Raw genomic sequence first — 21,753 nt, forward strand, 5'->3', positions numbered from 1 at the left:
CCTTGAGGCGCGCGCCCGTTTTGTGCCGCGTCACAAAAAACTACCATGGTAACAAGTTTCTGACAAAAGTTATTGTTGCTACAGTCAAATCATCATAATAAATGATGGATATGAAGGTTTCTTTTAAATTTAATTTGTATTTAAATGTAATTAATTTATTTTTAAAGGCAGCGGTGGCCATCTACAGTACTGAGGTAAAACAATAACAATAGAAACTATTTTCTTGGTTTTATAATCATTAAAGATGAGTATAATTATGCACGGATAATCAAAATATGCAAAATAGCACAGATTTACAGTAGCCTACTGAGGTAACAGCCTGTTAAAATATGATATTCTAGAAAATATTTTCTCGGTTTGATAACAAGTCATAGTATTAGAAGCAATATATGCGAAATAAGCACATTAATCGGGTTAAAATGATAAATTAATTTTTAGGAGGAATGAATATCATTGTGTAATACTGTTACTTACTCCTTTGGGCTACAGAGGGCGACAGACACACAACTTTTAAATATTTATGGTTAAATATATGAATAATACGCTAGGCTATATGAAGTAGTAGCTATAATATGTGTAATAAATAAACCTTTTTGTAATAATTAAGAGCACACCGGTGGAAAAACATGATTATCTACGATTTAAGACGTGATTTTTTTTCAGGTAAGTTAGCCTAATACAATAATTGTGCGAATTAACAATATTATCTTGTGTTTATGGGATATTAAAACAGTTTACATTTGCACGTGACAGTCAGGGATATTGGAAGTCAGATCAAATAAGGGCCCCCATTTCTATTATAATTTTTTTATTATTATTTCTTTTTGTTGGTCTTGTAAAGTAGACTGCATCAAGTATGAAAGTTGTGTTTTTCTGAGAATGAATGGGTCAGTGGGAGCGTCTACAGAGAGTGCTGCCAGTGTCGAGTCTCCATCATCATCTTCATCACTGCAGTAAGAAGCAGCATCAGCATCAGCATCACTGCTCAGAGTCACAGCATCTGCGAGTGTCTCTGCCATTAGATCTGCATCACAGCTGAAACACGGGACGCATCGAGGCTGCACAGGAGAACCAGTTTCCCTGCGATGGTGCCTTTATTTTTGTTCCTGGTCGTCTGCATTGGCGCATCCATCCCACATCCGACATCCGCGGGTGAGTTCACGGAACACAACTCTGTGTGTTCAACATACACCTCACAATTGCACAGAACCAAGTTTCTAACACACATCTGAACTTCCAGACAACGTTTGGTGCGTTTATTCACAGCTCGGACATCAGCGTTTTATTCAAATGTCCTCAGATATAATTCATGAGGGAGATGATAATGAGATGTTGGGTTATTTTATCAGCGCCCTCTAACAGACGCTCAATTAAACATGACATTAATGCAAGCACAGCTGCTTGACACATTAAAGATGGCAATGAATAGTAAAGCGCCTGCTTGTGCATGTTACAGTGCTGCTATTTGTTTGATGTTACTTTAAGGTGATCCAGAGGTCATCTGCACAATAAATAGTCATCTAAACACTGTTATCATCTGCGAGCCTGAAACATTTCCTTGTGTTTTTAATAGCTGAGCCCAATGTGACTGTGTTAAATGTCATACTGTGCATCTCTGGCTGACCTTTACATAGAATGACTCAGTTTGGACTGGAGTTTTCATTAGAAATCACCTGCATGGGTTAGTGTTGTTCTAGTAATATTACAGAGCTGTTTTTAGCCTGTTGTTTTTGCATGCCAATAATTTATTACAATGATTATAATGCTTACAAAAACTGTACTTATAAATCATAGTTCTTCCAACCAAAATATCTTATTACAGTTTTTACAGTAAAATATGTAATGCATTATGGGATCTCATTCAAACTGTATATACCATGGTACTTGGTACTTCATTTACCATGGTATTTACATTGTTTTCTGAGTAGTACATTGCCGTTCAAAAGTTTGGGGTCAGTATGATTTTTTTAATGTTTTTGAAAGTCTCTTATGCTTACCAAGGATGCATTTGTATCAAAAACTATTAAAAACAGCTATTTTGTGAAATATTATTACTGTTTTCTATTTAATATATTTGAAAATGTAATTTATTCCATGTGATCAAAGCTGTATTTTCAGCATCATTACTCCAGTCTTCAGTGTCACATGATCTTCAGAAATCATTCTAATATACTGCTCAAGAAACATTTCTTATTATTGTCAATGTGAGTTGTGCTGCTTAATATTTTGTGGGAACTGATATATTTGATACATTTTTAAAAACTTTGATGAATAGAATGAACAGCATTTATTTGAAATTATAAATGCCTTTACTGTCACTTTTGATTAATTTAATGAGTCCTTAACAGAAAAATCTTACTGACCCCAACCTTTTGAATGGTAGTCCACTTCAAACCGTGGTACTTTACTCAACAACTATGGTATATGACTTTTTTCTTTTTGAAGTTACAGTACCACAGTTTTATCCCAGCAGCAATAAGTAAGTTTTTAGTGTGAACTGAATTACCATGGTACATTAAAACTGTAAGCTTTGAGGAGTCATTCATTTCCGTCCCGATTCACTGTTATTCATAATCAAATTGGCACAAGTTTCCAGTGCTAGTGTTTTTGTATCAATGCACGTAACTCAACAAATATCATGGCAGTGTGAAATTCATTGTACTGGAAAGCACAAGGCAGTGTGTAGGGCGCTACTATAATCCACTGTGAGTTTCATGCCCTCAGGTTGTGTCGGATCACTGTGAAACAAGACAGCTCCGTCAGCCGTGTTTCTTTCCTAACACAAAAGATTTTCTCTAATCTTCCACCTCACTTAACCTTACGCACTTCTGAAGCACTGGCATTCTGTCATCAGTAAGTGTATTCCGAAGTTTGGCCGACATGGACACCTGTGTAAACACTCAAAGTTACTCTCCAGATTCCTGTGGCTGAATAATTCAGGCCAAAACGACAGCGTGGCTGTGTATATAGCATCACAAACTCTCGTGCATCACTCCGCAACACACTCTTTCCAAGCTGTAGAGGTGACTTGTCTTTGGAAAAGAAGATCTGCTCATTTCCTGTTTATATCTCTTCATGTTTTGTAGGTGAAGTATGCGAACCGGTTCCGTGCGAGAACGGTGCTGACTGTCCCAGTACACCAGCTGATGAAAATGTTGCTTGTGAGTTTTTGTCCTTTTGGATTTGAGAGCCCTAAAGGCCCATGAGATTTAATTTCTTGCAATTTAAAAACGCATTTTAAAATTTATGGAGTGATACTGTACAGTATGTGTCTCTGAGTTGAGCTTTATTAAGAGTTTGCTTACACTCTTAAAAATAAAAGTTCTTTATTGGCATCCATGGTTCCATGAAGAACATCCACAGAACCTTTCCGCTGGACAAAAGGTTCCTTAGTAAATTGAAATATTCTTCACACTAAGAAAAAAGTTGTTTTTCAGGAACTGTTCACAGAAAGGTTCATTGGGGAACCAAAAATGGTTCTTCTGTTGCACTATGAGTATTCTTCATTATCTGACAACATATCATTCGTGAGTTCACATGATTTAGATGTTTTAACTCTCCACACTCTTACATGTAAAGCTTCTCCAAAGATTCTTAGATTCAGCAAAGAATCTTTATCAAGAATCATATTTTGAGTTATGGGTTTTTGGAGATTAAGTTTAGCATTTCACACACTCTTAAAAATAAAGGTTCCAAATGTAGGTTTTTGTATGCAATAGAAATAACTATGTTATTTCCCCAAAGAACCTTTCTGTGAACAGTTCTTAAAAGCCATAAAACCTTTTTTCTTAGTGTGTAGAATATTGTAATAATCGGAAGCATTTTTTCTACTAAAGAACTTTTTGTGGACTGGAAAGGTTTCAGGGAGATTCTTCATAGAGCTATAGATGGCAATAAAGAACCTTAATTTTTTAAAAGTACATTCTAATTTAAATTTAGTGTAAATTCTTCAGATTAGAGTTTTGACTTATAAATATAGAACATTTAACACAAACACTTAATGTGTATTATATAACAAAAATGAGATAAAACAAAATTATTTATAGGCTATAAAATATAATCATATGTAATGAGTGAAATGTGACTGAATGTCTTTTTAGAGTTTTTCACCATAAATGATATAGTAATTCATAGTTTTTACTTGCAAAATCTATATTTTAGAGTATTTTACATACAGTATAATGCAACATATAAAACATATAAGTTAACTTCACACGTTCACACCAAGAATGCTCAATTTAAAGATAACTAAAGCAATAAAGATATTATCATAACGCACGATAACACTCTGTTGTGCTTTAAATGCTTGAGTACTTTAAAGGTTGATTCTGATTGGCTGTCAGTGATTTTATCGTTCATCAGCTGGAAAAAAATATCATTCTGAAAGTGATTCTAGTGATAATGTTCCTCTGTGTTGTTAGCGAATTGTATAAAACTTTATATTTTTCATTATAGTTTTCATCTTTGGAGTGAATATCATGCTTTTATTCTAGCATTTTTAAGTTTTTTTATCCCCTGTAAAAATTAGTGCAGGAAATTATATTTTTAAAGAAATAATAAAAAGTTTGTAGTGGAGCTTTAGAAGATTCTACGGTTTCCATCTAATTGGAATCTTTATTTTTAATAGTGTAGATAGAATATGTCAGAATCTCACAAATTATGCGTTCTGCTTTTTCAACAGCATCAGGCTGGGAAGAGCAATCTGTAATTGGTGAGTTTGTTTATTTGTAGCCTGTTTTAATGGCCTGTTTTAAAAAAAGGTTCAAGAGCGCTTTGCTCATTGAGACTCCAGATATGAATGGCATATTAAACAGATGGCTCATGTTCGGCTTATGAGCCGTGAACATAAATGATGTCAGCCTCGATTTCCATTCACTAGTTAATTCATATTTAAACATCTGCTTAGCGTTCATTAGAAACTCACACTTTCTGGAGTCTTCTTTTATAGCTAATGCAGTATTTAGTGTGATGTTCAGACTGAACTGAAAAAACATGAAATAATAATGACCTTGTGGGGAAAGTGCATGTCATCATCAAGCGCACTGAGCATCAAGTTCACTTACAAAACAACCTGCAATAAACTCTAGTAGAATTTTAAATAGCACTTCAAATGAACCCTGCGGATTTCAGATACTGTGTGTTTCTGTCATTCAGGGCCCTGCCGCCCAAACCCCTGTCACAACGGAGGGGTGTGTGAACCCAGTGAGACCTACCGCGGTGACACTTTTGTCGGGTATTTGTGCAGGTGTCCGCTTGGCTTTGATGGTGTCCACTGCCAACACAGTAAGAAACTTTGTCATTTTTAGAGACATTTATTTAAATATATTTCAATCATTAGAAAACTTGTGTGTATATGAAATAAAACTTTTTTATTTTCTATCATTAAATTTTGTGTACACACCGGGTGTGTCTCACTCATGCTTAAAAGTGAAGCTACGGGCTCTTTGATCGCCCCCTGGTGGCTGGCTGCAGTACAGGTCATAAACCCCGCCTTCTGCATGTAAACGAATGGGGCTTCAGTCAAAATAAAAAAATAAATTACACTTCCAATACAATATTCCGAAATATGGTTTTGGTCATTTAAGGTAGTTGTTATCACGCTGATATATGTTCAATTGTTCGTTTTTGTGATAAGTTTGATTTTAGCTAGTAATTTGATGCTATAAAAACAGGACGTGTCGTTATGGTTGATTGGGTCTGCAGGAGTTTGGGCTGGAGTTTGATTCCGCGGCTCTATCTCATGACACTACAGCTGAGACTCTGCCTCCAAACGAATCTCTACCGCTCAGACTCGGGCTCCAAATGACCTCATTTACTCAAGATGGCAGCGGCCATACTGGGATGTATTCGCTTCACTTTTCTATAGTGGAAGGAAGCGGAGACGCGTCGTCCATCTTTTTTTACAGTCTATGGTACACACTCACACACACACTTTAAAGTGGAATAAATTGTAAAAAAAATTTATTAAATTTAAAATATTTTTCTTTAGACTTTTTAATTTATAAATATATATTATTCTATAATTGCACAAAAAAACATTACTTTTAATGTTTATTATTATTTTTTTATTATTCACATATGCACTCACACTTTAAAATTAAATACATTAAAAATTATATAAAAATATATACACACACACACACACACACACACACACAGTGTATATGTATATATACTTTTTTATTTCTAATAATATAATATAATAAATATAATAGCTTTTTTGTTCCCGTTTATAAGTTTAAAAAGGGTAAAATTAGGAAATATGTTTAAAAAATATCTAAAAATATACATAAAAATATACAATATACAAAATATACATGGGGGGGAAGTCGTGGCCTAATGGTTAGAGAGTCGGACTTGTAATCCGAAGGTTGCAGGTTCGAGTCTCGGGCCGGCAGGGATTGTAGGTGGGAGGAGTGAATGTCCAGCGCTCTCTCCACCCTCAATACCACGACTGAGGTGCCCTTGAGCAAGGCACCGAACCCCCAACTGCTCCCCGGGCGCTGCAGCATAAATGGCTGCCCACTGCTCCGGGTGTGTGTTCACGGTGTGTGTGTGTTCACTGCTGTGTGTGTGTGCACGTTGGATGGGTTAAATGCAGAGCACGAATTCCGAGTATGGGTCACCATACTTGGCTGAATGTCACTTCACATCTGAATTTTTTATAAAAATAAAAAATATATATTTATAAAAATATATACATATAAAAACTATTCATATACATATAAAACAGTGGGTTGAAATATATGTATTGTGAATACAGTGCGCCTTAAAACGATGCAAATGCATGTATGTTGAATTTTCATTGTTGCCACAACTCAACAGTCAGCATGCTTATATCTACACCAGAATAATAACACATCTAGTTTAATTATACAGATTGAATGAAACTATCGTCCACACGAGCAGTGACTTCTGCCACAGTAATGGGAGAACATATGCCAAGATAGCTCACTTCCTGTAGTGTATTTTATGGCTTTAGCGTCACTAGTGTAGAAGCACAATGCACATTAATATGAAAATCAATGTTTTTCTGCCTCAGTTCGTCTCAAAAAAACTCCTACAGCATATTGTGCCAGAACACTTAGCAAAGTGACAGGAACGTAATTAACAAAGAGCTATTTTTTATCTGTTTGCTGTCAGAGCTTATTTTTATTTGTTTTGTTTTTGTCCTGACTCTCATGTTTCTGTGGTTACCTCACACCGCCTGCATTATTCATGGATTGGGAGAAAGAATATTCAGCTCTGTTCTGCACTGCTTAATACACATCACACATGTGCATCTGTGACCTTAATTTGCACTGTCTCCTGAAATGACTTCCAAGCGTAGTCTATAATTAATGCCGGAGTACAGCTAAGATAAGACACTGAGGCTCGGTTATAGCAGGGGGCTGGAAAACAGACTGAGCAGCGGCCTTCGAAATATAAGACTATTTTTTTGGTCGGATTTTTGGAGAATGACATCCAGTCTCATTATCTGCTCCTGGCCCCATGACCTGCTCAGTTTTTGTCATAATAATTAGACTTCGCAGCATATTGACCTCATGTAGAATGTTTAGCTGAGTGTGACATTTATAAAAAAACTAAAAAAAACTACCTACAAGCGTGAAGAGTTTCAGAAAGATTTATTAGAAAAGACCCCACAGAGAATTAAATAAAGCTAAAATAAGTTGGTAGTATATTAAATTAAACTAAACTGATATTATATTAAATGTAAACTATAAATGAAAATAATATGTGATGTCAAATGACTAGAGCTCCACCAAGAAAATGAAAAAAGCTTTGAAATAAAATGAAATAAAAGTTTTTAATAAAATAAAAATCTATGAAAAAAGATATAATCATATAACTTATTAAATTCAATTTCAATTCAGTTTAATCAGATTCAGTAATATACATAATAAAATAAACAGAGTGTCTCAGTGCAAATAGCCCGTCTTGTTGGCAAAGACTATTTACACTAACGTGTGATTGAGTTAGTCAACACTAAAAAATGACACTAATTCAGCATCGGTTTCACTGGTGGAGATGGTAAGGCACATACCTTTTGACACGATCGACCCGAGTTCAAGCCCGCCTTTTGCCGAACTTTTTTTCTCCCTTTTCAAATCAAATCTCATATCGCATCAGAAAGGTATTTATTTTAAATAAAAATGAAGGAAATAATCAAAAAGTTGAAAATAAAAGTATCGGGTAGGGTTAGGGAGGGCTTTATTGTCCCAATAAGGTGGCATCCATTTAATAATTGGATGGAGTCCATGAGATGGAGTCTTTTTTAATGATATGATGTTATTATGTTGCTGTCTTGCCGCCAGCCAATCACTGCATTGCTGATCGTGGTTTCGAGTATCGATACATCGATACAGGGAACACGAGAACGCGGAGTAATCCTAGACAACTTAATCCAGATATTTTAATCTAAATGTGTATGACTCCACATTTGTGTATTACTCACATGACTCCATTTCCTAAAGGAAATATATATATATAAAAGTAAGTTTTTTTTGTTGCAGCCTAATGTTAAATTGCTTTAAATTACTTTTTTCCCACATCATTCTACAGTCCATACACCATAATGGCAAAGCAAAAACTTTGCAAATGTATTAAAAATAAAAAACTTAAATGATTCCATTGCATAAGTATTCTGTTCTGGGACAGTTGAAATTTCACTCAGGAGCATTCATATTGCTTGTAGATGTTACTACACTTCAAGTGAAGTTAACCTGTGGCAAATTCAATTGAATGGGTATGTCTAACAGCTGAAAATGCATATCAGAGCAAAAACCAAGCCCTGAGGTCAAAAGAACTGTCCGTAGAGCTCAGAAACAGGTTTGCTTCAAGCCACACATCTGGGGAAGAGTTCAGAAAACAATTCTGCTTCATTGAAGGTTCACAGAAACATGCAGCCTTCATTATCCATAATGAAAGACGTTTGGAACAACTAGAACCCTTCCTAGAGCTGGCCTCCTGGCCAAACTGAGCAACTGATAGAGAAGGACCTTGTCTAGACTGGTGACCAAGCTGATGGTCACTCTAGTTGAGCTCCATGATCATATATGCAGATCGGAGAAACTTACAGAAGGACAAACATCACTGCAACACTCCACCGATCTGTGCTTTACGTTGGTGTGGCCAAACTCAATCCTCTCCTCAGTGAAGACACACAAAAACCCATTTGGAATTTGCAAAAAGCACCTAAAGGACCCTCAGACTCTGAAAAACAAGATTATCTGGTCTGATGAACCTCAACTCTAAGCATCATGTTTGAAGGAATCCAACTCTGCTCATCTCCTGCAGAGTACCATCCCAAAAGTAAAGTGTGCTGGTAGCAGCCTCATGCTGTTGGGCTGTTTTTCAGTGGCAGGGACTGAGGGACTCGTCAGAGTAGAAGAAAAGCTCAATGCACCAAAATATTGAGATAGTCTTAATGAAAACCTGTTCCAGAGTGCTCAGGACCTCAGACTGGGCAGAAGGTTCACCTTCCAACAGGACAATGACCCTAAGCACACAGCAAGAGTGGCTTATAGACAACTCTGTGAATGTTCTTGAGTGGCCCAGCCACAGCCTGGGATTGAACCCAATCAATATTTCTGGAGAAACCTGAAAATGTGCATCTGCCCCCATCCAACCTGACAGACCTTGAGAAGTGAAGAGGTGAGGAGAAGAATGGTAGATAATTGCCAAATGATGATGTGCAAAGCTTGTCGCATCATACCTAAAAATACTTGAGGCTGTAAAGGTGCTTCAGGTAAGTACTGAGTTAAGGGTTTGAATACTTATGCAATGTACTTATTTCAGTTTTTTATTTTTAATACATTTACAAAGTTGTGATAGTTCTGTTTTTGCTTTGCCAGTATGGTGTATGGAGTGTAGATTGATGTGGAAAAAAAGTCATTTAAAGCAGTTTAACATAAGACTGCAATATAAGAAAACGTGAAATAAATGAAGGGGCGTGAATACTTTCACAAGGCACTGTATACACTAGTCACCATTTGAAGTGAATCAAAACCTTTAATCAAATCCTATAACTAAAATGTGATTTTGTATTAGGACAATTTTGATTAACTTTTTTTGATCCACTTCAAATGTTGACTACTGTTTGTGTGTGTGTGTGTGTGTGTGTGTATGTGTATATATATAATTATTATTTTATTTTTATTTTTATTTTTTATGCACCAAGAAAAAATTCAACTGTATGTCAGTTGTATGTATTTACCGTGAATAGACAGATAGCAGTTGAAGTAATTACAAGTTGAAGTAATTTGTTAGAAAGGGGAAAAAGGAAATTACATGTGTAATCAATTTAAATCATTTAAATTAAAAAATAAAGAATCAGACAGAGAATTATTAAATTTAATAATAAAAATGTATTATGTATGTCAGTGGCTTTTACCATGAAAAGACAGACAGAAAGAAGCAGAAGTGATTTGTTAGAGAAGGAAACAATTAATACACATTTGTAATTACAATTATTAAAATTATTAAATAAAAAAAATAACTAAATTAAAACAAAATTCGAAGTGAACAAAAATGCCTCCAGTTAAAATAAAAAAATATATATTTTCCTTTTACTTATTCATTTATTTTTTTTTATAGACCAAGAAAAACTGCACATGTATGTTGGTGACTTTTACCACGAGCAGACAGACAGACAGACAGACAGAGCAGCAGCAGAAGAGGGAATGAAAATTATAGCACAGGGAGCTGCTCTGAAAAAGTTACCCGCTAGATCACAATTCATTTTCAATAAGAGGTTCACAGGAGAGCTGGTGCAATCTGGTGAAAGTGTTGTGGAAGAGCCATAAAGAAGTGAAGTACGTGCCACCACAGGGAGCGCTGCCATCCTCATCTATATCAACTATGCCAGGATCCGCCGCTGGTTCTGACTGTGTGAAGCACCACTGACTTCATTAACCTAGTTGTCTCGGCACATTGAATTTGCGTTTCTTTAACAAACAAAATGCTGAAATCAGCATGCGTTCAATAATGGTATTTCTCTGTTTTTGAAAAAGTCTCTTCTACTCACCAAGGCTGCATTTATTTTTTATCAAAAATAAAGTAAATTTTTAAAAATATTATTACAAGCAAAAATAACTGCTTTCTATTTGATTAATTTTTAAAATGCAATTTGTTTCTGGTAATGTACAATCCAGTACAGTATGAGCAAATTAACTTATGACCACTCACATCAATGCTTTTCATAACAGAGGACATTAATAACATACTTAAAGGGATAGTTCACCCAAAAAATGAAAATTGTGTCATCATTTACTCACCCTCAAGTAATTCCGAATCTGTATGAATTTCTTTGTTCTGCCAAACATAAAGGAAGATATTTTGAAGAAAGTTTGTAACCAGGCTGTTTTGGGGCACCATTGACTTCCATAGTAGGAAAATAAAAAATACTATGGAAGTCAATTGTGCCCCAGAACTGCTCTGTTTCCCACATTCTTCAGAATATCTTCCTTTGTGTTCAGCAGAACAAAGACATTCATACAGGTTTGGAACTACTTGACCCTCCAAAAAAAAAAAAAAAAAAAAAATTTGGGGGTGAACTATCCCTTTAAGGCCTTAAAGGTGCAGTATTAAAAACTTGAATAATTCATCTAGATTTACACTTGCTGACCTCAAATTTACTGGATTCAAATTTCTTCTGATTAAAATAGAGCAGGGGTTGGGGTAAAATACTTTTTAGTGAAAGAAAGGTCCCTGAAATGCAAGAAAAGTCTAGAATGTGGCACCTGTAATGTTCCAGGACTAAACTGAAATACATTTGTGGTGTGATTGTGTCACCATTACCACTATTCCTCATGTTTAAAAAAACGTGAAAATCCTGTAGATTTACTCTGAAAGGGGACCTGAGGCTTGCTAAATTGTAAAAAAAAAAAAAAAAAATCCAAAGATTATTGGAGTAAGATTTACAAGAAAATACTATTTCAGTTTTTAGACTTAAAATTTCATGTTTAATTCAATTTGCTCAATAGTTTGTGAAAACTGTTTCTACATCAAATGTTTTTGAGTGTAGAGAACAGAATATCAGACCGATTTAGTTTGGCAACTGCATAGCAACATGTTAAAACTACTCAGAAAGCCTTTGCAGTAAAGCGCTGGACTCTCCTCATCGTGACAACAGTTTTTACACGTGCAAGACCCACTCACATTTACCTCAGAAAAATTTAAGTCTGGTTTTGAAATTGCAAATCCAGCTCTTTTGCATATAATTTCTGTCAGACAATAAACTCTTGTTCCTTTAGCTTTTCTTTTTATTTGACACCACCCCATGAGAGGATCAGTGCAATCTCTCATCAGATCCTTAAATCCCATATTTGTTGTGTTCATCCATGCTTTCAGTGCTCATGAGGTGACCCTGTTTAAGCTGTGGATTTGGTTGTTGCCCTCCAGTACTCTTCTGTTGTGGTAAACCCAAAGGTGTTGGTTTATCTCTGCCAGATACCTGATAGAATTGAGCCTGTGCTCCACCTTGCAGATCCCTGAATTTCTGCTCGGGTGACCCCACGGCTTGCTGTCTGTAACAAGTCTCTTGAGTTCCTTTCATTCTCCTTAAAAATCAAAGCGAGAGGTAGAACTCTGAGCTCTGTGAGCTCTGCTACCACAACGCCTGCTTATAACATACTCTCATCACAATTACGCTTTGGCATATTGGTGGTGAAATCATATGAATTTGTATGATCTCATGTTTACGTTTGATCTGCTTGCGTTCCACTGAGCGTTCGGTTTATGCTTAATTTCTTTTTAAAATCTGTTTCCATATGGCTCAAATCATACCAATTCACCAAAATGAAAAATAATTACACTTTTTCCAAGAGATTTGAGTTGGAAATGAAAAATGACTAAACATCAACCCACTAGTGGACAATAAAGAAAATCAAGGGTGTTCTTTACGTTTAATATGTTAACATGCAAATGAGGTCTCTTTAATATCTCAGTTGTTTCACCTGGAGAATTTGGGTTCAAGATTTATACTTTTCACAGATTACAAAGAAAAGGCAAGCAACACACTGAATTAAATGTGAAATCGTACTGTAGAAAGGCTGAAGTAGTATTTTCTTGTAAAACGTACTCAAGTAATGCTTAATTTACAACTTAGAAAACTCATTTTTATTGATTCCTAAAGAAGTGATCTTTCATAAGAGAGCTCAACAACGCCTCAAACTGTGCTCAGATTTGTCAAGATAATTCTGCAGTCAAAAGTCTCAATTTGAGCTCAAAGATTTCTCATATTTTTCCAAGAAGAAATTGTCAGAACCGCTTTGTATCACCATCTAAAGGAAACGTCTGAGATGAAGTTGATACTTCAATATTGAAGTCTTCAGTGAGCAGCATTATTTAATATCTGAAAAAAAATAGGGTTTAGGATGTAAATTTTTCACTTAGTAATTGCTATATTTCACATATGATTACAAAGAAAGTTGAAACATGAAATTTTGAATTTGAAAGACCGAAATTGTATTTTACTCTACAATGTACGTCAAATTATTTTTTACACTGTTGTAATCTCACGATTCCTAAAGAAGAGATTTTTCAGAAGAGATCTTATCCAAGTAAGATCTCTTCTTAAGATCTCTATAAGTCCAAGATCTCAGTATGAACTCTTCCATGAACAAATAGGCTGAGCTGTTATGTACATTCATTTTATATCTTTACACTCTTTCTGTTCTTTCAACATTTGTGTCAATATCTGAAGCAATTTAGCAAGAAACATCCGAGACAGAATTATTGATACTTAAAACAAAGAATAATCAAAGTCTAATGTGAGCAACACTTAAGCAATAATATATTCCCTGTCGGTATTCAATATATAAATAAGCACCTTCCATGTAAACCGGCAGAGGCTTCATGCCCATTCAAAGTGATTTTTGAGCCAAGTGGACAAAAGACAAAAAATAGGCGAATAATATTTTCTATATTTGATACAATCACACCAGCCTGATTAAATCGTTCAGCGCTTCATATCATAATCTGCGTTCACTGATCCAGAGACAGACGCGTTTGTACAGCACTGCGCATTATAACCAATCACACACGATGCTGTTGAGCTTATGAATGTTTTCTTCACTTGCTGGCTGACTGAATACCTCTTTCTGGCGAATTCTCCCGTCAGAAACAACAAAGAGCAGATGTGTGTGTGAGTCTGTATAAGTAAGCTATTCATTTCACAGTGTAAACAGCTTCAGTGATTTTAATGGAGATTAAAATGGTTTTGAAAGTGCTTGAACTCTAGACTGTCAGTGAAAATGTTCTTTCAGTCATTCTTGAAACATGGGACAAAACATGTCCAGCAATTGTAACTGCTATCAGGTTTAAAAAATTAAAATATTTTCAATTGTAAATGTTATGGGGATTGATAATCGAATGTATTTAACACAATTATCCCCTTCAATTTAATTTGATCATTATTATGTGAAATCTATGACACTTATATTGTCTTCTCACTGCATCTAAAACAGTGTGTCCACAGAGAAGGGTTCAATCATTCATATGCTATAAAATGGAAAAAAAAATGTTTTAATGATTGTTTTATCAAAAGCAGCAATTAATAATATCTCATATCAAAGCAAGGTTGTTTTTCAGTGACACATGCATGTTTTATAAGGTTTCGTAGTTGTGACCCCACTTTTTGTCAACACCGTCAGACATTCATTAAAATGTAATAAAATCAGGGAATATTAGGGGCAGCTGTCACTCTAAAGGACCCCCTTGCCACAGTCCTCCTCTGCAGACTACATCACTGTCAGACAGGCTCTGGTCAGTTTTATAGTTTTAGAATATTTTAAATCCTAATGTTAATATTTCCTGTCACAACCATGATGTGCCAACACCATCTTCCAATTTCTGAGGACATTATTTGAAATATTTAGATCATTTTATTCTCCTGAAGCAGGTTCCATTAGCGTCTAGTATCAACAGAAAAAAATAAAATGGCTACTACATGAACTTTGTGAAAGAAATGCCAAATTTATCAATCAGATTTTGTGTTCCAATAATATATAAAAATACTTAAATGTGACTCTTGAATAAAAGCTTTATAAACAAAAACATGCTCACCGTTTGTTGTGTTTGTTTTAATACAGTAATTTATTGATTCAATGTATTTGATAGTTAAAAAGACTACAAATTCAGGTTTTCGTCAACTCCGTCAGAGGAATATTTTGATAATATTGCATTATGATATTTTATATTTGTTGAGGAATTGTTGGTCACTTGTGAAAGTGTAATCTCTCTGCTAACATGAGAATGTGTTTTGAAATGTTAAAAACATCTTGATAAAGTTGAAATTATATTACACAGTCCAAGGTAAAAAACACATTTTGTTAAAAAAAAAGAGAAAAATTGGGAGGTTATATCAAAGCACAGCTCAGTACATATAAGATACATAAATGTAGTTTCATTTGTCTGAGTACAAGGTTTTATTTTTTCAATTTTGCACCCTGTATTGTCCTAATTCTCAAGAGTGACTGCTTTGATAATGTAAATGTTCTTTTCTTTCTTTCTGTACAATGAAAGTGTAATGACAAGTTGCCTAACTTGCAATGTTTTTATTCACACGAACTTTCAATGTTAAATTCACATTAAATATAAAGGCAGTCTTATATGTTATGGCATGACACCCATATTTGTTACTTGTAACAAATATGGGTGTCATGCCATTACATATTTTTATGTTTTTATATATTTTTATATGAACAGACAGGTTTGTATGCATAGTTAATAGACTACATTATTAGGCTACTTTGACCATCGCCCACCATAGAACAACTAACAATCTATAAATGTGAGAATCGAGATATTTTGTGATATAGTTAATGCGTTTGGGAATGTTTCAAATAAAATGGAAAAAATAAATCAAACATAAGTGCCCCCCCCCACTCGTACCCCCTCAAAAATAATGAGTGTATGACGCCCCTGTAAACTGGTATGATGGTAGAGAGGTTTTTCATCACTGTATCAACCATAATGAGAAACAATATTTGACCTTTTGTAGCTTTTTCCAGGTTGTCGCTTTTAATAATTTCCCGATGTGTCTGTGAATGTCTGCTTGTCTTTTCAGATGTTAACGAGTGTGAGAAAAATCCATGCAAAAATGGAGGCAGCTGCACAGATCTGCGAGCAAACTACACCTGCCAGTGTCCCGGCGAATACATGGGGCAGAACTGTCAGTACAGTAAGTGTGAATCGACTTCATCACCTCATTTAATTAAACCCATGTGTTTATCTCTTGAGGAGCAAACTCAAACTAAAACTGGATTCAGCGTGTGTTGGCTTGGGAATGGGAGCCATCTGCCTTCAACAGCTCTTTTGGGAGAATGTGAATGAGGCCAATATGACATTGACTGAGTAGGGAACCACATCGCTTCTGAATTTCCATAAATTCAGGCAGGGACTGATTCTGTTTTGCTTATTTTTGTCCATGCAATATTTCCTGGACGTTCGGTCTCCAGAAAGTGTGCCAGAAACCGAGGGATACCAATACTCAGGGCCGCGTTATCCTAATGGGTAACATGGGCTGCAGCCCAGGGCCCCGAACATTAGGGGGCCCCCCGAGTCAATTCTCTTTTGCATTTTATACAGGGTTGCCATCCGTTCCGTATAATACGGAATCATCTCATATTTAAGGCATAAGTTTGTCCCGTATTTGCAGGCATACACCGAATGACAACCTAGACCATAAAATAACAAATACATTTTTCTTTTTAAAAATCATTGTTTGAATTGCGAATGTAGCTGCTCAAGGAAGGCTTTAAGACCAAGCGGAAACCTCTGCCGCCCATCGCTCCCGCTTCACAGCGAGTGGGACTCGTGTTCTGCAAATCCTTTTGGTCGAATGCAAAGACGTGATTATTGATCATAAGCACAACATCCAGCTAGAAAACATACTATGGCTACCTTTTACTGTTTGCAATAGTTGGACCGAGGCTATGGAATAACCTTCCTTTATCTGTGAAAGCTTCAAATTCTGTCTATGAGTTTAAAGCTAAATTGAAATCTTATTTTCATACCATGGCTTTTTAAACTTTGTTAAATTATCTTTTGAGTTTACTGATGTTATTCTTTTTACTGGTTTTATTTTATTTGTACAGCACTATGGTCAACTGCTATTGTGTTTATCGGTGCTTAATAAATACAAATCCCTGAGGGAATGTCTTTCACTATTGTAGTAAGTTAATGTTGTTAAATAGAGAAACTAAATTATACATTTTTAAAATGTCATTATGAGAAGAGGAGGAAGAAGCCCTTTAGTGGCCCCGCAAAGGCTTAACTGCCAATACTTGTGAAACTATGACTTGTTTGCTGGTATGTTTTGTGCTGACTCAAAACAAGAAGGTCCCAGCTGTAGCTTAACACATCTATGAACATTTAATTGAATTAGTTGAAGATTACTGTCATGCTTTGTTACTTACACGCCTCTGAGGAGCATATATAAAGTTACACCCCTCGAGAAGGTTTGATTTGCAATCATGCTGTCCAAACACAGCAGCAGAAGCTCCCTACGGGCAAGTCTGAGCAGCCTGCGGCTCCTCTTTGAATCTCCCCAGTCTGTGCGATCGTTCTGCAGAGATGGTTCAAGTACTCCGTTAATGTTCTCCCCGGAGCACCAGAGAGCGGGCGCCATCTCCGCAGGTGGACGAACTGACGACAGCAATGACTCTAGAGAGGACATCTTAGGCTTCGAGAGTGAAGACAGCATCTCTGTGTGTGAGAGCAAGGACACGATATCCATCGACGAATCCAAGGACATTGCATCCAAAACTTCAGACCTGCCGGATGTTTTTGAGGACAAAACAGAGAAAGATGGCATTTCAGGGGTCGATACGGAGTCTGTGGCGAGAACCAGCGAGAGCAAGAATAATGTTATTATATTATCACTCCAGACCAAAGAACACTGCGTTTGTGGTATTCCTTTGAATTGCTTAATTAACTATATTTGTTAAATTTGTTTAATAATTAACCTTATGAACTATATTATATAAGAATGACTATATTATATAATTATGTAAGAAATAATAAAAAAAAATTGTCTTTTATAGTTCAGAAGACTTTTGTAAATTATATGATTTTGATGATAATTTGATTTAAATCAATTACTGCATAATTTTTCTGTTTACTTTTTAAAATTTTTCATTCTTTTAAATATCTTTTTAATCTTTTAGAGGTGGTATATGCAATCCAATGGGGTTTTTATACTGTAATTACCTAAAACTAAAATCATAAAAAAGCATTTTTGTTACTTGAAATAAAGAATAAAATATACTAAAAACTTAAGCTTATTTTATTTCTACTTGTTGCCAAGAAAACATTTCAAATTTTTGAATAGTTTCAGTCGATTTGCTAAAATAACAAAATAATTTAATAAAAACTATATAGACTTAATTAAATTAATAAGCTTTAATTTGTAAGCTGTACATGACTGATTCACTAAAACGAACCAGCTCATGAGAGTCATTTGTGCTAGAATCATACTAAATTGGTAGAGCTTTTTGATTTACTAAAAAGAACCGACGCATAAGACTCATTCCTTTAGAAATCGAATTGCACGGGTGGCGCTGTAGGGTTTTGATTCAGTAAGAACCGATTCATAATAATCATTCGTTCAGAACTCGAACTACACGGTGCACTGCAAAAAAAGTGCACTGCAATTGTGCACAACACAATGGAAACAAGCCTCAACACAACGAAATCTGCACGGGTGTGTCTCACTCATCCTGAAAAGTCAAGCTGCGGGCTCTTTGATCGCCCCCTGGTGGCTGGTTGCAGTACAGGTCATAAACTCCGCCCTCTCCATGTAAACAAATGGGTCGCAACCATAGACTGTAAAAAAAAGATGGACGACACGTCTCCACTTCCTTCCATTATAGAAAAGTGAAGCGAATACATCTCAGTATGGCCGCTGCCATTGTGAGTAAATGACGTCATTTGGAGCCAGAGTCTGCGCAGTAGAGCTTCATTTGGAGCCAGAGTCTGCGCAGTAGAGCTTCGTTTGGAGCCAGAGTCTGCGGAGTAGAGCTTCGTTTGGAGCCAGAGTCTGCGCAGTAGAGCTTCGTTTGGAGCCAGAGTCTGCGCAGTAGAGCTTCATTTGGAGCCAGAGTCTGCGCAGTAGAGCTTCATTTGGAGCCAGAGTCTGCGCAGTAGAGCTTCATTTGGAGCCAGAGTCTGCGCAGTAGAGCTTCCTTTGGAGCCAGAGTCTGCGCAGTAGAGCTTCATTTGGAGCCAGAGTCTGCGCAGTAGAGCTTCATTTGGAGCCAGAGTCTGCGCAGTAGAGCTTCGTTTGGAGCCAGAGTCTGCGCAGTAGAGCTTCGTTTGGAGCCAGAGTCTGCGCAGTAGAGCTTCATTTGGAGCCAGAGTCTGCGCAGTAGAGCTTCGTTTGGAGCCAGAGTCTGCGCAGTAGAGCTTCGTTTGGAGCCAGAGTCTGCGCAGTAGAGCTTCATTTGGAGCCAGAGTCTGCGCAGTAGAGCTTCGTTTGGAGCCAGAGTCTGCGCAGTAGAGCTTCTTTGGAGCCAGAGTCTGCGCAGTAGAGCTTCATTTGGAGCCAGAGTCTGCGCAGTAGAGCTTCATTTGGAGCCAGAGTCTGCGCAGTAGAGCTTCGTTTGGAGCCAGAGTCTGCGCAGTAGAGCTTCATTTGGAGCCAGAGTCTGCGCAGTAGAGCTTCATTTGGAGCCAGAGTCTGCGCAGTAGAGCTTCATTTGGAGCCAGAGTCTGCGCAGTAGAGATTCGTGTGGAGCCAGAGTCTGCGCAGTAGAGCTTCGTTTGGAGCCAGAGTCTGCGCAGTAGAGCTTCATTTGGAGCCAGAGTCTGCGCAGTAGAGATTCGTGTGGAGCCAGAGTCTGCGCAGTAGAGATTCGTGTGGAGCCAGAGTCTGCGCAGTAGAGCTTCGTTTGGAGCCAGAGTCTGCGCAGTAGAGCTTCATTTGGAGCCAGAGTCTGCGCAGTAGAGCTTCATTTGGAGCCAGAGTCTGCGCAGTAGAGATTCGTGTGGAGCCAGAGTCTGCGCAGTAGAGATTCGTGTGGAGCCAGAGTCTGCGCAGTAGAGCTTCGTTTGGAGCCAGAGTCTGCGCAGTAGAGCTTCATTTGGAGCCAGAGTCTGCGCAGTAGAGCTTCATTTGGAGCCAGAGTCTGCGCAGTAGAGCTTCATTTGGAGCCAGAGTCTGCGCAGTAGAGCTTCGTTTGGAGCCAGAGTCTGCGCAGTAGAGCTTCATTTGGAGCCAGAGTCTGCGCAGTAGAGTCGTGAGGCAGAGCCGCAGAACCGCAGAACCAAACTCCCGCCCAAACTCCCACAGACCCAATCAACCATAACGACACGCCCCATTTTTATAGCATTAAATTACTAGCTAAAATCAAACTTACCACAAAAACAAACAATTGAACATATATCAGCGTGATAACAACTACCTTAAATGACCAAAATCATATTTTGGAAAATTGTATTGGAAGTGTAATAAATTTTTTTGTTATGACTCAAGTCCCATTCGTTTACATGGAGAGGGCGGGGTTTATGACCTGTACTGCAGCCAGCCACCAGGGGGCGATCAAAGAGCCGTAGCTTCAGTTTCCAGTACGAGTGAGAAACACCCGGTCGCAACACAGCATAATCGCCACAACACAACGAAATTAGCACAACACAATGGAAACAAATCGCAACACAACGAAATTAGCACAACACAATGAAATTAGTCATATGCATTGAGCCTACACTAGCCTTCTGGAGCGCTGTTGAATAAATATTGCAGGAAACTCCATCAGAATAGTTACCGATATTTGTTTTAAAAATGTAAACGGTCCTACAAATGAGACAACTGTTGTAAAATTATGGAGTTATAAAATGAAGGTGAACATTTAGTTTTAATATGAAACGTTTGTTTATATAGAACTATTCAACATTTGACAGTATACTTTGGAATATGAGACATTGTTTAGATATTTCCAGAAACTCTCTTTAGAGAATACAGGGCTTTTTCTGAGGACAAGCATATAAGAAGGTTACTTGAGCAAAATCTCTCCATTTAATTGTCTATGAGAATTAAACAAATGTGTATTTTAAAATGAGAATATTTGAGATGTTACATGTGATTTTTCTTACATCTTTTTCTCTGTCTGTCCTCTCAGAATGTTCTGGGCCTTTAGGGATGGAAGGGGGGATCGTTTCGAACCAGCAGGTAACAGCTTCCTCCACACATCGAGCTCTGTTCGGCCTGCAGAAGTGGTTTCCGTACTTCGCCCGACTCAACAAGAAGGGTCTCGTCAATGCCTGGAGCGCAGCCGAAGGTGATCGATACCCATGGATTCAGGTAATCCTGCCAGATTCTGACTGCATTAATGGAAAAATAAACGTTTGTATTTTTTATAATTGAACATCAGTTCATGAGTAGAATACAAGCAACAGTAATAGCAATGCTTGCTAACAACTAACAAATAACTAGCATCACTTCAGAGCTGTGTGCCAGCCATCCAACACAGCTACAACTTTCAAGGAAAAGCATAAACACCCCACAGTAATTAGTTTATACCAGGAGGCAAATCTCATTAGAGATTTTAGGAGTTCTAAAGGCATGTCCGTGTGAGATTTCATTAGGAGACACACAGAAAGAAGAGTGTGGGTGTACAAAAAATGTTCACAGCCGCTGTAATGACTTAAGTGGTAACCGCACACTGCCATCAGTTATGCCCACATAACACCAGCGTCCTGGCCTTGTTCTGTGTGCGCCTGACTCTAGTTTTGTGCCTTTGAGATTAAAGATGG

The 21,753-nt window shown here is 37.0% G+C and overlaps 1 protein-coding gene across 1 annotated transcript in view; it reads left to right on the forward strand.

The window, feature by feature from the left end:
• The first annotated feature begins 6 nt into the window (after positions 1 to 6).
• edil3b (EGF-like repeats and discoidin I-like domains 3b) overlaps positions 7 to 21,753 on the forward strand; it is a 30,649-nt gene continuing 8,902 nt past the window's right edge. Inside the window, exons 1-6 of the mRNA XM_079407434.1 lie at positions 7 to 1,152; positions 3,087 to 3,161; positions 4,682 to 4,711; positions 5,155 to 5,283; positions 16,070 to 16,183; positions 21,120 to 21,301. Of these exons, the coding sequence (XP_079263560.1) occupies positions 1,086 to 1,152; positions 3,087 to 3,161; positions 4,682 to 4,711; positions 5,155 to 5,283; positions 16,070 to 16,183; positions 21,120 to 21,301 (597 nt within the window). The 5' untranslated portion in view covers positions 7 to 1,085. The remainder of the gene's footprint in view (positions 1,153 to 3,086; positions 3,162 to 4,681; positions 4,712 to 5,154; positions 5,284 to 16,069; positions 16,184 to 21,119; positions 21,302 to 21,753) is intronic.

Source organism: Barbus barbus (genome assembly GCF_936440315.1).
Source record: "Barbus barbus genome assembly, chromosome: 45".
NCBI classification, from domain to species: domain Eukaryota; kingdom Metazoa; phylum Chordata; class Actinopteri; order Cypriniformes; family Cyprinidae; genus Barbus; species Barbus barbus.